Source organism: Chanodichthys erythropterus, chromosome 8 (assembly GCF_024489055.1).
Source record: "Chanodichthys erythropterus isolate Z2021 chromosome 8, ASM2448905v1, whole genome shotgun sequence".
NCBI classification, from domain to species: domain Eukaryota; kingdom Metazoa; phylum Chordata; class Actinopteri; order Cypriniformes; family Xenocyprididae; genus Chanodichthys; species Chanodichthys erythropterus.
In genome coordinates this window covers 15,563,288-15,578,119 of record NC_090228.1, presented here as the reverse complement: position 1 = coordinate 15,578,119, position 14,832 = coordinate 15,563,288, and the positions used below count along the sequence as shown (strand labels likewise).

The 14,832-nt window shown below is 35.7% G+C and overlaps 1 protein-coding gene across 1 annotated transcript in view; it reads right to left on the bottom strand.

The window, feature by feature from the left end:
* Positions 1 to 14,832, bottom strand: part of cfap54 (cilia and flagella associated protein 54) — a 30,746-nt gene that overhangs the window by 7,804 nt on the left and 8,110 nt on the right. The window contains exons 24-53 of the mRNA XM_067391068.1: positions 14,318 to 14,460; positions 13,655 to 13,802; positions 13,368 to 13,523; positions 13,041 to 13,163; positions 12,695 to 12,823; positions 12,455 to 12,581; positions 10,992 to 11,084; positions 10,771 to 10,897; positions 10,582 to 10,678; positions 10,386 to 10,471; positions 9,955 to 10,140; positions 9,604 to 9,788; positions 7,833 to 8,011; positions 7,531 to 7,743; positions 7,183 to 7,376; positions 6,902 to 7,037; positions 6,638 to 6,743; positions 5,679 to 5,834; positions 4,096 to 4,299; positions 3,913 to 4,000; positions 3,223 to 3,393; positions 3,083 to 3,149; positions 2,792 to 2,977; positions 2,593 to 2,679; positions 2,353 to 2,475; positions 1,879 to 1,932; positions 1,628 to 1,778; positions 1,425 to 1,543; positions 1,037 to 1,188; positions 96 to 225 (exon numbers count right to left, since the gene is read on the bottom strand). Of these exons, the coding sequence (XP_067247169.1) occupies positions 96 to 225; positions 1,037 to 1,188; positions 1,425 to 1,543; positions 1,628 to 1,778; positions 1,879 to 1,932; positions 2,353 to 2,475; positions 2,593 to 2,679; positions 2,792 to 2,977; positions 3,083 to 3,149; positions 3,223 to 3,393; positions 3,913 to 4,000; positions 4,096 to 4,299; positions 5,679 to 5,834; positions 6,638 to 6,743; positions 6,902 to 7,037; positions 7,183 to 7,376; positions 7,531 to 7,743; positions 7,833 to 8,011; positions 9,604 to 9,788; positions 9,955 to 10,140; positions 10,386 to 10,471; positions 10,582 to 10,678; positions 10,771 to 10,897; positions 10,992 to 11,084; positions 12,455 to 12,581; positions 12,695 to 12,823; positions 13,041 to 13,163; positions 13,368 to 13,523; positions 13,655 to 13,802; positions 14,318 to 14,460 (4,116 nt within the window). The remainder of the gene's footprint in view (positions 1 to 95; positions 226 to 1,036; positions 1,189 to 1,424; positions 1,544 to 1,627; positions 1,779 to 1,878; positions 1,933 to 2,352; positions 2,476 to 2,592; positions 2,680 to 2,791; positions 2,978 to 3,082; positions 3,150 to 3,222; positions 3,394 to 3,912; positions 4,001 to 4,095; positions 4,300 to 5,678; positions 5,835 to 6,637; positions 6,744 to 6,901; positions 7,038 to 7,182; positions 7,377 to 7,530; positions 7,744 to 7,832; positions 8,012 to 9,603; positions 9,789 to 9,954; positions 10,141 to 10,385; positions 10,472 to 10,581; positions 10,679 to 10,770; positions 10,898 to 10,991; positions 11,085 to 12,454; positions 12,582 to 12,694; positions 12,824 to 13,040; positions 13,164 to 13,367; positions 13,524 to 13,654; positions 13,803 to 14,317; positions 14,461 to 14,832) is intronic.

Below are 14,832 nucleotides of genomic sequence, written 5' to 3'. Positions count from 1 at the left end.
CATTTGTAAATTATTGCATTCCTTTTTTATTCACAATTTGTACAGTGTCCCAACTTTTTTGGAATAGGGTTTGTACATCAGAGGTTAATCATTACCTGATATGGTTTGGCTCTGGATCGTCTGAGAGCAGAGGAGGGTGGTTTAGGAGGAGGCAGCGGGCGGAAATCACTTTGAAACACAGGAGAACTCTGGAGGAGCCTCAAAGCAGACACTGACATATCTGCACTACAATAAAAAATTAAAAATGTTTAGATTTTTGTGGATTCAAACATCCAGACATGCATTCCTAGGAACAATACACTACTATTCAAAAGTTTGGGGTTTGGTTAGGTTTTTGTAAATGTTTTTGAAAGAAGTCTCTAATGCTAATAAGAAGGCTGCATTTATTTGATCAAAAATACAGTAATATTGTGAAATATTACAATTTAAAATAACTTTTTTCTATTGTGATATATTTTAAAATATAGTTTATTCCTGGGATGGCAAAGCTGAATTTTCAGGATAATTACTCCAATCATCAGTGTCACATGATCCTTGAGAAATCATTCTAATATGCTGATTTCGAGCTCAAGAAACATTGCTTATTATTATCAATGTTGAATCAAGGTGCCTGAGGGTTCAGGTTCGATTCTCAAGACTAGCAGGAAAAGACTGAGGTGTCCTTGAGCAAGGCACCTAACCCCCAATCACTCCCCGGGCGCCACAGCAAAATGGCTGCCCACTGCTCCGGGTGTGTGTGTTCACTACTCACTACTCTTAATGTGTGTGTACAACTTGGATGGGTTAAATGCAGATGACATGGGCTACCATACTTGGCCTTCACATGTCACTTTCAGACTTTTTTAGAATTCTTTAGGGAATATAAAGTTCAAAAGAACAGCATTTATTTGAAATAGAAAGCTTTTTAAACATTATATATGTCTTTATGTCTGTCAATCATACTGACTGCAAATTTTGTAACAGTAGTGTGTACATATAGACATACAACACAACTACAAATGTGCACTATTCCTCATGATTTAAGTTTCTGCACTACCTGGCAGCCATTCTGCCCTGCTGCATGTTGATATTGGACATTAACAGTCTGATCTCCACTGCCAGCTCCATTTCTTCAGAATCGACGCTCAGTGGATGTGAGGGGGAGAGCTCAGGACTAACCAGAGCATGTGCTTCTTTTAGGAGTATGGCCTGAACAGAGCAATAGAGAGACATTATGTTCACTTTGTCGTTAATGTTCTTGGCATTTGGTAGATGCATTTACTCTGGGGTTTTTTTTGTGTTTATACCATCATACTTCATAGCCATTATTGCTATAGGTCAAATCATGTTAAAATACTTTTATAGGCCTAGATCTGGAAGAACAATTTAACAGAAAGGATAGTTGGACAGCTTTAACACCATAAAATGAAGGTAAAATGGAGCACCTTGACTTCTCCTAATGTGAGTTTCCTGGCACTGAGCTGGAGACCCTTGGACTCATCACTGCTGGAGGCATCAGGCAAACAGGGAGTGCTAGAGCTTTTCTCCTGAGATTCGGATAACTCTGTGGGTTAAATTAAATAATGCAGTAAGATATTATGTAGATTTATAATCTATAATTGTCCATAAACTAGTAATAAGATGATACCCTGTGGTGGTGGTTTAGGCAGGTCTTGTATAGTACTACATATAGCCAAGATGAGATGAACTCTGGCCATCAGGATCCACCTGGTCAATCTTGAGCCATAAAGAGCCATGATGTCTTTACTGGGCCTCCTATTGACCACTTCTTCCAGAGCCTAAGAATAAGGATCACATAAAGCATTATATTCAACATATTCAACAGTACAGTATTTTGTAAATGATTTGATATACAGCTGTGAAAACAGGTAAACTTACTTGAAGATTGGAAGGATCCAACAGGGGTTTCCCTTCAATAAATGTTTCATTTGCCTGTGGGGTTTAATGTGTTAATTACAAGACATAAAAAATGATAATGTAGCAATTACTATACTATATTCGCAACCATTCAAAAGTTGGGGTCAGTAAGACTTTTTAATGTTTTTGTAAAAAGTCTCTCATTCTCCCCAAAGCTGCATTTATTTGATGAAAAATGCAGTAAAAACATTGATTGTGAAAAATTTTAATGCTAGAGTGTTATGTAAAGAGCAGAAAGTGATAAAATTCAATTACATTTTTTAATCTAAAAAAATTGAATATGTTTTAAAGATATCCAAGAAGCCTCTAAAGTGTTTTGCTTCAGATCAGTTAATTTATAAAGACAAGGCAACTGAACACTTCACTATACAGAAAATAACTGCATGTATTGTTTTTGTCAACTAAATATATTCAATTTTGTTTATGGTGTTTTACCCAAGATGGCTTCTCCACTCTGTGGTGGCATCCATGAGGCACAGGGATTTCCTCGCCAAATGTGAGACTACTGAGTTCTTTAACTGCTTGAGAGAAGGCCCCTAATTCTGTCAATACCTTTATCTGTATACACACAAAAGCACTTGATTAAAACTCACAAAATAGACAAATACATTCACTGCAATAAAGATCTTCAATACATCCAAGAATAACAGAAAGACACAACAAAGTCTTTTAAACCTTTAGGATTCTGCATCTGACAGTAAGATGTGGATCCCGACACACGGTTTTGGCAATATACAGGTACAGAGTCAGCACAGGGAGAGACTGAAATAAGCAGTATGACAGATTTTGAATATTAAGATAAAGATCAGACATTGATTGTAAAATGCACAAACACTGCTCTAAAAATGAGTTTTAAAGAGTGTGGCTCTAGTACCTTGAGAAAGTGTCCTGAGGTATACAGCCAGTGGCAGAGAAAAGACAAACAGGCAACAGTGGTGCCGAGATTCCCTCGATCCGGCTCAGAGAAGAGGTCGATGCCTGGGATCAGATCCATCTCCACACAGTATGTGGAGTATGACAGGTCTGCCATCGGATGGGGCATAGAGGCCATCAGTAGGCACTGCAAAGCACATGACTTTAGCAAACTTTTTGTGTTGGCTTAGCTACAAAAAAATGGAGGTCCTTTCTTTCAACTGTAAGAACATTTCAGTGACTCAATTCTGACCTTGAAGAGTTTGGCAGAGAGAAGGCAGCATTTTGTGCGCTGATTGATGTTAGAAGTCAGGATGTGCCTGTCGATAGAGGAGAAATTTTACTGCTGTAATGGAGCACAGTCGCAAAAACTCTTTATGGTTTCTCACTCACTGTGCAATCTTGGCAGAAAGCAAAGCTCCCTGGAGACAACCCCATATCCCAGCATGCTGCAGAGTTTCCTGAGAGGAGCTGCAGCCCCAAGAGTCACCATCCCAAGATTCCAGAACTCCAGAGCTTTGCAGAACACAGTCCAGAGCCTTACTCCAGAAATAGTGTGCAGATCTATACACAAACAAACAAACACACTAATACCTCCTCTTACGGTATGAATGCAAAACATTCAACTACCATAGACTAACGTTCAATAATTTGGGGTCATTATGATTTTTTTTTTTAAGAAATTAATACTTTTATCCAGTAATTAGTCAAAAGTGAAAATAAAGACACTTATCATGTTAAAAAAATCAATTTCAAATAAATGATTTAGAAATTTCCATTCATCAAAGGATCCTGAAATTTAAAAAAGTATCACGGTTCCAAAAAATATTGGACAACTGTTTTCAAGGTTGATAATAATAAGAAATGTTTCTTGAACACCAAATCAGCATATTAGAATGACTTCTGAAGGACCAAGTGACACTGAAGACTGGAGTAATGATGCTGAAAATTCAGCTTTGACATCACAGGAATAAATTACATTTTTAAATATATGCAGCCTTGGTGAACATTAGAGACGTTTTTCAAAAACATAAAAAAAAAAAGTGAAACTTTGATCACCTGATCAAACTAATACTTTCATACCTTCGATTTCCATTGTAGAAATGCAGGTTTCCAAGGTCATGGAGTGCTTGCACCTGGAGGGAGTTGTACTTGTTTGATTGAAGATGTTCTGCATGAAACAACAAAACAACATATCTGTACTGGAAAAGCTTGCTAATGTACAAATTCAGATGATAATATGTCATAGTTTAGATCGGTTCTCACTTATTGAATTGTTGTAGGAGGAGAAAACAGTCTGGAGCTGTGATGGAGACAGGGTGGTGCTGTAGATGGAGCCCAGAGAGCTGAAGTCTTCTGTGGACAGGTCTGGAGGACTGACACCTGGCAGGATGCTGGCTGCCATGTTGAATTTCACTTTCTCCTGCAGAACGCCGCTGGTCTCTTTAGAGAATGGCACTTCAACATACACTGAGGCCACATATAAAGGGTGAGATTAAAAGTGTAAACATAATAGAGTTGCTTAGTTTGAAGTCCTAAAACATAGAAGTTAGAATACCATGGATTTTTAAAATAGTGTTTTTTTTTGTTTTAAAGGTGCCGTAGAACGTGTAAAGTTGTCCCCTGAATGTGTCTGTGAAGTTTCAGCTCAAAATACCCCATAGATTTTTTTTAAATTCATTTTTTAACTGCCTATTTTGGGGCATCATTAAATATGCGCCAATTCAGGCTGCGGCCCCTTTAAATTCTCGTGCTCCCCGCCCCCGGAGCTTGCGCTTGCCTTAAACAGCATAAAAAAAGTTTGCACAGCTAATATTACCCTCAAAATGGATCTTTACAAAGTGTTAATGATGCAGCATGTCTAATCGCGTAAGTACAGTGTTTATTTGGATGTTTACATTTGATTCTGAATGAGTTTGAGGCTATGCTCTGTGGCTAACGGCTAATGCTACACTGTTGGAGAGATTTATAAAGAATGAAGTTGTGTTTATGCATTATACAGACTGCAAGTGTTTAAAAATGAAAATAGCGATGGCTCTCTTGTCTTCATGAATACAGTAAGAAACAATGGTAACTTTAACCACATTTAACAGTACATTAGCAACATGCTAACGAAACATTTAGAAAGACAATTTACAAATATCACTAAAAATATCATGATATCAATGATCATGTCAGTTATTATCGCTCCATCTGCCATTTTTCACTATTGTCCTTGCTTGCTTACCTGGTCTGATGATTCAGCTGTGCACATCCAGACGTTAATACTGGCTGCCCTTGTCTAATGCTTGAACATGAGCTGGCATATGCAAATATTGGGGTCATACATATTAATGATCCCGACTGTTACGTAACAGTCGGTGTCTTTTAAACAAATGAGATTTATATAAGAAGGAGGAAACAATGGTGTTTGAGACTCACTGTATGTCATTTCCATGTACTGAACTCTTGTTTTTCAACTATTCCAAGGTAAATTCAATTTTTAATTCTAGGGCACCTTTAATATATTGAAAAATGTAATTTATTCCTGTGATGGCAAAGCTGAATTTTCAGCATCATTACTCCATTTTTCAGTGTCACATGATCCTTCAGAAATCATTCTAATATGCTGATTTGGTGCTCAAGAAACATTTCTTATTACTATTAATGTTGAAATCAATTTTCTACTTAATATTTTTTGGAACCTATGATACATTTTTTCATAATTCTTTGAGGAATAGAAATTATAAATGTCTTTGCTGTCACTTTTGAACATTTTAATCCATCCTTGCTGAATAAATGCATTAATTTCTTTCAAGGAAAAATAAAATCTCACTGACCCCAAACTTAGAGCTGTGGTTTAGACTTACAGTGCTGTGTGTCAGCCAGAAGCAGCAGGAGTAGAGTTCGGCTGTGCTGAAAGGTCAGCAGTGCGTGATGTCTTCTCTCCAGAGTCTCTCTGAAACACTGCAGTGTGTCCTCCACATCCAATGGTACACACACCAGACACATGGCTCTCTTCACATCTGCAATAAAGATGAAAATAATTATAAAACACACAGGTAAGACTTAAAGGATTAGTTCACTTTTAAATAAAATTTTCCTGATAAATTTACTCACCGCCATGTCATCCAAGATGTCCATGTCTTTCTTTCTTCAGTCGAAAAGAAATTAACATTTTTAATGAAAACATTCCAGGATTTTTTTCCATATAGTGGACTTCAATGGGCACCAAACAGTTGAAGGTCAAAATTAGTTTAATTGCAGCTTCAAAGCATTCTACACGATCCCAGACGAGAAATAAGGGTCTTATCTAGAGAAACCATCACTCATTTTCTATTTTTTTTTTTTAATTTTATACATTTTAACCATAAATGCTCATCTTGAACTAGCTCTCTTCTTCTTCTCTATTTGAATTCCAGCAGTGTAGACACTACTAAGTGTATTACTGCCCTCCTCAGGTCAAAGTATGAACTAATTGTTATATACTATTATTTCTCTAGATAAGACCCTTATTTCACGTCTGGGATCGTGTAGAACACTTTGAAGCTGCAATGAGACTAATTTAACTGTTTGGGCTCCATTGAAGTCCACTATATGGAAAAAAAATCCTGGAATGTTTTCACTAAAAATCTTAATTTCTTTTCGACTGAACAAAGAAGGACATGGACATCTTAGATGACATGGGGGTGAGTAAATGATCAGGAAAAGTTTATTTAAAAGTGGACTAATCCTTTAAATATGGTCTTTTCCAAAACAGGTGACATGAAAAAACATAAATTAATCAGAAAATAAATTGAACCTGGCAGCTGTTTTCTGTAGTATGTACCTGCAAGTTCCTTGGACTCTGGGTTAGTATCATTTGCAGTAATCATAATCTGACCCTCTCCACAGGGAAACAGCAACTGTCTGCTTGCATAATTCCTGCAGGTCACCTATGGACATCAGTCACAAAGCATTTTACCAAATCTAATCGATGCACATCTGGAATATCCATTGTGAAGTTTTGTGCTGAACAGGCTATTAACTCAAAAATTTTAACAGTTCTGCCCAAGTTAATCAGAATCATGCATATGTGATCATTTTTGTCTACCTTCTCTCCAGAGATCATCTCAGTGTAGGTGAAGTGAGGTTGAGGGGCTGGAGGACCACCGAAACAGCTGATCCTGTCCAACAGCCTCCTCTGTGCATGCACCAGAACAGGTGTTACCATGTGTGAGTAGCGCTCCCTGAAACCCATGACGCATTGCACCTTACATTTCAATAGTTACTCTTTTGTGAGAGGAATTATATTCATAAACTTTTCAGTTACTTGTATAATTTTGAGCTAGTATACAAACCAATGCCACCAGCATCAGTGAGTTATAAATGTACCTAGTGTATGTGTTGAAAAGTAGGGCAAGGTGGGCGAGACTCTCCCACTTGGCCTGGTAGTACAGAAGCTCTAATGTGTGCAGAACCAGAGTCCTCAGCCAGCGCAGATCGATCACTGTCCCATCATCCACTGGAGCAGAGAAGTATAAGCTGGCCTCAAGCTCCCCATCTTCATCATCATAAACATTCCACAGCTAGAGAATAAAAAACAGTTATGTCAGCTAACTTTATCCTACAGTTTAGTGGTCATTATACAAAAAAATATGACTGAAGGATGAGGCAAATGACCAATTTGGCCTTCAATCCAAAAAGTTAAGAGCCACTGTTGTAGAGTTGATGTGGATTTACCTTAAGCTTCTCCATCATGTCCATGAGAAGATCTGAGGCAAGCAACAGTAGAGGAGTGATCACTGTATACAGCTGCTCTATCGTCAGCTGTCTGGCACGGGCATCAGGGCCTTGGGCTCTCTCTATCATCAGGGCTAGTGTGCTGGTTTGGTCCCACAGAATCCGACATGCCCACTGTAAAGTTGTCCAGTGGCTCCAGCGATGTGCTAGCACCTGATGTTAAAAAATGGGAGATGCCATTGATAGAATCACAAGATATAAGGTATATCAAATTAGGCCTATTAAAATGAAACTGCATTTACCATAGCTCTGCGCATGTATATTGAGGCTTTTTCAAGTGTGTCCAGTAACTGAAAGGTGTTTTGATCAGCAGAAGCGTCGTCAGCTTTAGGGCTGCGGGTGTGCCGAAACGTAGAGTCCACTTCACCTTCCACTTCACTGTCTGCAGAGTTCAACTCCTCATCACTGGTGTTTGATGCTCCTGAGAATGTAGAGAAAAGTATAACAATAAAATACTGCATCTACATGTAATGATTTACACTACCATTCAAAAGTTTGGGGTCAGTAAGATTTTTTTTAAGGAAATTAATACAAGTGACCTTAAAGACATTTATAATGTTATAAAAGATTTCTATTTCAAATACTGGTCTTTTGAACATTCTATATATCAAAAAACAAAAAAATATCAGTTACCACAAAAATATTAAGCAGCACAACTCTCTTTAACACTGATAATAATTATAAGAATTGTTTATTGAGCATAAGCATATTAGAATGATTTCTGAAGGATCATGTGACTAAAGAGTAAAGAGTAATGATGCTGAAAATTCAGCTTTGAAATCACAGGAATAAATTGAATTAAAAAAATAATAATAATAAAATATATATATATACACTACCATTCAAAAGTTTGGGATCGGTAAGATATTTAATGTTTTTAAAAGAAGTTTCGTCTGCTCACCAAGGCTGCATTTATTTAATTAAAAATACAGTAAAATCAGTAATATTGCGAAATATTATTACAATTTAAAATAATTGTTTTCTATTTGAAAATATTTGAAAATATAATTTATTCTTGTGTTGGCAAAGCTGAATTTTCAGCATCATTACTCCAGTCTTCAGTGTCACATGATCCTTCAGAAATCATTCTACTATGCTGATCTGCTGCTCAAGAAACATTTATTGTGTACAATTGTACAAAATATTTGTGTACAATATTTTTTTTTCAGGATTGTTTGATAAATAGAAAGTTCAAAATAACAGCATTTATTTGAAATATAATCTTTTGTTTACATTTTTAAGTCTTTACTGTCACTTTTGATTGATTTAATGCATCCTTGCTGAAAAAAATATTAATTTCTTTAAATTCTTCTCAAAAAAAATAAATAAAAATAAAACCCCAAACTTTTGAACTGTAGTGTAAAATGTTACAAAAGCTTTATATTTCAGATAAATGCTGTTCTTTTGAACTTTCTATTCATCAAGGAATCCTGAAAAAAAGTATACAACTGTTTTAACATTGATAATAATAATAAATGTTTCTTGAGCAGCAAATCATCATATTAAAATGATTTCTGAAGGATCATGTGACACTGAAGACTGGAGAAATTATGCTGAAAATTCAGCTTTGATCACAGGAATAAATTAAATTTTATATTATATTCCAATAGAAAACAGTTATTTTAAATTGTAAAAATATTTCACCATGTTACTGTTTTTACTGTATTTTTAATTAAATAAATGCTATCTTGGTGAGCAGACAAAACTTCTTTTATAAATATTAAAAATCTTACCGATCCCAAACTTTTGAACGGTAGTGTATATATATATATATATATATATATATATATATATATATATATATATATATATATATATATAAAAACACTGTATATAAACTTTAAAAAGTTATTTTAATTTGTAATAATATTTCACAATGTTACCGTTTTACTGTATTTTTGGTCAATTAAATGCAGTAAGAATAAAACTTCTTTCTTTCAAAAAAATCTTACTGAGTCCAAACCGGCTTTGACCGGTACATTTTCCTGTCAATCTAAAGAGACTTTAACCCACCTTGATTAGTGTGTATAACTTTGCGTTTCAGTTTTATTTTGTAAGCAGTGCGTCCAGGACGGGGTACAGATTTGGGACGTGGAAGAGTCAATTCAGGTGGCGTGATTTGCTGTGGAATGTTCTTCCACATAATCAGCATTCCACAGTAAGCGAGAGAGAAGAAAGACTGCGATAGATGACTAAAACTGGAACAGATAGAAAAAATATCAAGTTTCAATCAAGTATGTCCAGAAAATGCAGTAATATAAGGGCTATTAACAGGACATATAAAAACAGACTTGATATTCTTGATATAAAAATGAGGACCCAGACACTGGTATTATTCACAGTTTTGCTGTTGGATCTGAGTACCAGAGCTGGGGAGGCGGTCCCATGTTCCTCCTCAGTATGCCTAGGTGGGCACGAGCTAGGCTCAGATTGACATGGCAACGCCACAGCGAATCCTCAGAGCGCATCTGCCTCAGCTTCCAGAGGTGCTGGTGTCTTCTGATAAGAGCAGCCAGTTGGTTTAGCAGGGTGTCCACAGCTTTGACCTCTCTGAGAGACACAATAGCAAATACAAAGTTTAAAAGATGTAATCATGTACTCTACTGTTCGGAAGTTTGAGGTCAATAAGATTTTTTTAAAGAAAATAAAACATTTAATTAGGAAGGATGCATTACATAGATCAAAAGTGACAGTAAAGACATTTACATTGTTTTAAAGATTTCTTTTTCAAATAAAAATTGATCAAAAATGTTTTACATATTTTTACTGTATTTTTAATCAAATAAATGCTTTACCTTTCAGAGTTCTGGCTCTTGAATGCAATCAGTAGTCTTTTTTGTAGCAACTTCCTGTCACCCCAAAAGGTGCCACCTTTTTTTTTCTGAAACATAGTTTAATGGCATTTACAGACTGAAAGAGACAAATAAGTACTAATGTGTGCAAATGCAGGCATTTGAGTATGTTAAAACGTTTTAATTAACAGAAGCTTACCTCGGTGGTGTACTCTATAACAGATATTGTGAAATCTTTCAACTCCTCTCCTGGTAGACCTGAGTGTTTCTTTAGCCCGAATAGAACCTCGTCACGTCTAGCAATATTATAGACAGCAAAGAAAATATAACACAAAACACCTACACACTTTGCAAACATGGGCCTAAACAGACACACACACACACACACCTGCTGAGCCAGTTCAAAATGTTCTGCTCCCACCGCAACACCAGATCTAGCTCATCTTCCAGCAGGGCTTTCTGAAGCAAGTGCACAACAAACTCCAGAAAACAAGACTTCTGCTTCAACTTCATCACTGGATCAAACACGCACACAAATACAGAAAATGAGTGTATGATAGCTCATTCAATGAATCAGATTTTCTTTAGTATGTGTTGTTTGCGTTATACCCTCTTTAAAGGCATGCTGGAGGGGGCTGTTTTCAATCACCATGTAGAGTACGACAGGGTCTTCCTGTCCAGTGAGCTCACATCCATGAAAGTCTGCAACAAAGGCCACAACAAACTCAAATTACAAAAGAAATTCTTCATATTTTCAAAGTGTACACTACAATTAAAAAATATGGGGGCAGTACATTTTATTTAAAGAAATGTATATTTTTATTCAGCCTGGATGCTTTAAATTGAAAAAAGTATCAGTAAAATCAGTTACAAAAGATTTCTATATATAAAAAAAATGCTATTATTATGAACTTTCATTGTATCAAATAATCATGAAAAACATTAATAATAAGAAATATTTCTTGGGCACCAAATCAGCATATTAGAATGATTTATCAAGGATCATGACACTGAAGACTGGAGTAATGATGCTGAAAATACAGCTTTGCCATCACAGAAATAAATGACATTTTATAATATATTACAGTAGAAAACCATTATTTAAAACTGTAAAAATAGCCAGCTATGAGGACCTCTGTAATTTTTCAATTTCAAAAATAAAATGTGAAGTTTTCTGAATGACTAATTAGCTGTTTAAAACTCCTCCTAGTGTCTACTTGTATAATTTAGTTTGATAGATTGTTTAGTGTCTGTGGTGTGAAAATGATGGAGAGCGATTTATGTCGCTTCAAGACGCTTGTGGAGTATATGGGGCTTGAGAAAGAGTTGTGAGTGAGGGTGTGGGTGCAGCCTCTTTACTTGCCATGTTGCCAGATTTTAAGCATCTTTGGACTTGTTTTTTCTTTTTAATGTGACACTTTGGAATCAGTAAAGTGGGAAGTTGCAAATTATGGTTAGCAATATCTCTATCTTATTTCCAAAACACAACATTTGAACTTATTTCAGTTAAATTTTGGGAGGGGGAGCTTGTTTTTGTTCATTTTTCATAGCAATATCTGGCAACACTGCATCGGCAGAACTTAAACTTACAGTAATCAAAAAAGGTCCATAAACAGTGCTGACAGGTTATTGCTGACAGACAGGATACCACATTCGGTAACAAACGTAAAGATCATCATGTGTAAGAAACGGTGCAGTATCAAAAACAGTAGCATAATAACACTAGTACACAGATCTGTAGAACAAGTAGGTTACAGAATGAAATATGCCAAATATGCAAATGCAGGCCATGAAGGAGGCTATGCTATTTCATTCAGTTTACTAGTTAACCTTTCATAAAATCGTGCTAAAACATTCATAAAAGCACAGACAATGTTCATATTACTTATTATCCATATAGCAAAGCTTATTAATGAAAACTATTACAATAATAAGTATTGTTGCATGAATAATAAACAAATAAATTAAATTACCAAGCCTATAGTGAATTATTAACTAATTGTGATCCAAAGTTTAGAATGGCAAAAAAATATATATTGTCATTATGATCAGATATATAAAAAGATGTGTACCTGTTTTGTTACAGGAAGTGACACCATAGTTTCCTAATGTTTCTGCTTGCATGTTTTTCATGACAATTGCCTCTAAAAACTTTAGCTGATCACTGGGCTCCTCATCATATGTGGGAGCTGTCTTCTTCTGGAAATCAATCACACACACACACACACACACAATAGTTATGAATGCAGCACAGACAGAATATGTGGTATACTACCTCAAAGGGTCTATGATAAACAAGACACATCACATACCCCATCCTGCTCCATTGATGATGTTTGTTTGGCGGGTTGCAGAGGAGGCTCAATGAGCTCCTGAAGCAGCTTCTTTCCTGACTCAAACACAGATGATGCCATGCCACTCTCCTGAGTGGAGCGCAAGCTCTAAAAACACACACAAATGCATTATATACATATAACACAAACATAATCATTTCAAAAGTGACAGCAGGATGCTAGATTAAATAGTTTTGACACAAATAAATTTGTTTCTCACAATCTTAAAAACACTTTGATTTAAAGAAGTTTAAATGTTTGAAATTAGCTTCTTCCACATAAATTTTTCTTAGTAGGTGAGCAGTTTGTTATATGTAATTACTACCTTGGTTAAATAATATGTCATACAGGCAACCATGTGCTGCAGGGACTCTGTGGTGGCAGCAGGGCGTTTCTGCTTGAGGACTTCTGGAATCTCCAGCAGTACTGAAAAGCACTTCAACAGCACCTGAAACACACAGAAACATCTAAATTCACCTTTGCTATGCAAAGCTATCATATAAACAGCTGATTTAATAATGAAATTATGGAGCTCCTGATAAAATGTTCTCCCTAAAGCCAAACCAAATCTAAACAAACATTCAAATCAAATAGACAGATAAGCTTACACTGACATCTAAGTATTATCAAGCACATTTCTACAAGTAGTGACCTCTATGACAGGCTCTGAAGGGATCTGATTGAAGATTAATGGAGCGAGAAGGCCGTAACAGTTTACTACAGCCTGCAGGGTGCCAGCGCTGTCATTGAGGTGCAGAGCAAGATCAATGGCCACCAGCATCCGTTCACACTCTGCAAGTCTGGCCTCCTGTGATGGATGTGCCGAGAGAGCAAAATTATAAGGACAAGAGTGAATTACTTGAGGAAAACTAGGCTGCATTATCAATTATGATGATTTGTAAACCATTTCAAGGCAAATTGCCCTTTGTTGGCACTAACCTGGCCCCAGATCAAAGGCCCTCTATCACAGAGACTGTCACAGAATAATGCCCCCTCTTGGATGTGAATATCTGTCTGGATGAAAATAGTGGAGAAAAACAGCTGCTGTAGGAGAGGAGAAGAAAGCTGTAGGGTCTCTGGGCGTAGTCTGCATGAAGTAAAAATAGAACACAAATGGAACAGATATAATAAAACACATGAACTAATATTATATTATATTATATTATATTATATTATATTATATTATATTATATTATATTATATTATATTATATTATATTATATTATTTTATATTATATTATATTATATTATATTATATTATATTATATTATATTATATTATATTATATTATATTATATTATATTATATTCAGTGTATCTGCAGAAAAATCTAATTTAAGACTTTATACTCTATAGTCTATATTATACAAATACAATATAAAAATAAGACTTTATACTTTATCCTCTATATTATATATTTAATACTAATTTATACTCAAAATAAATTGTATATTTCAGATTCTTTTACTAAATTACCATACATATGTATTGAAATTGTTTTTTGTATGAATATATCAATATATACGAATTAGAGGTCAACTGATATTGGACTTTTTATGACCCTAAATTTGACAAAACGCAAGAGAAACAGGCTCCTTTTTACCTTGTTTGAGCCAGCCTTTCAAGACTGGCTTCTTGTTCCAGCTCTGGAACCTCAGGATTTGAGCTTGAAGGAAGGGTAAAGTGGCTCCATAGCTCATTACAAGCTCTTTTGGCAAGACTGTGAAGTCCTGTTTGATAAGCCACCTAAACAACATAAAATCTGGTATTAAAGGATTAGTTCACTTCAGAATTAAAATTCCCTGATAATTTACTCACCCCCATGTCATCCAAGATGTTTGTGTCTTTCTTTCTTCAGTCGAAAAAAAGGTTTTTGAGGAAAACATTGCAGGATTTTTCTCCACATAGTGGACTTCAATGGTTATCAATGGTTTGAAGGTCCAAATTGCAGTTTCAGTGCAGCTTCAAAGGGCTCTACGTGATCCCAGATGAGAAATAAGGGTCTTATCTAGTGAAACGATTGGTCATTTTCTAAAAAAAAATAAAAATGTATATACTTTTTAACCACACGCCCATCTTGCACTAGCTCTGCAATGCGCGTCCACGACTTCACGCATT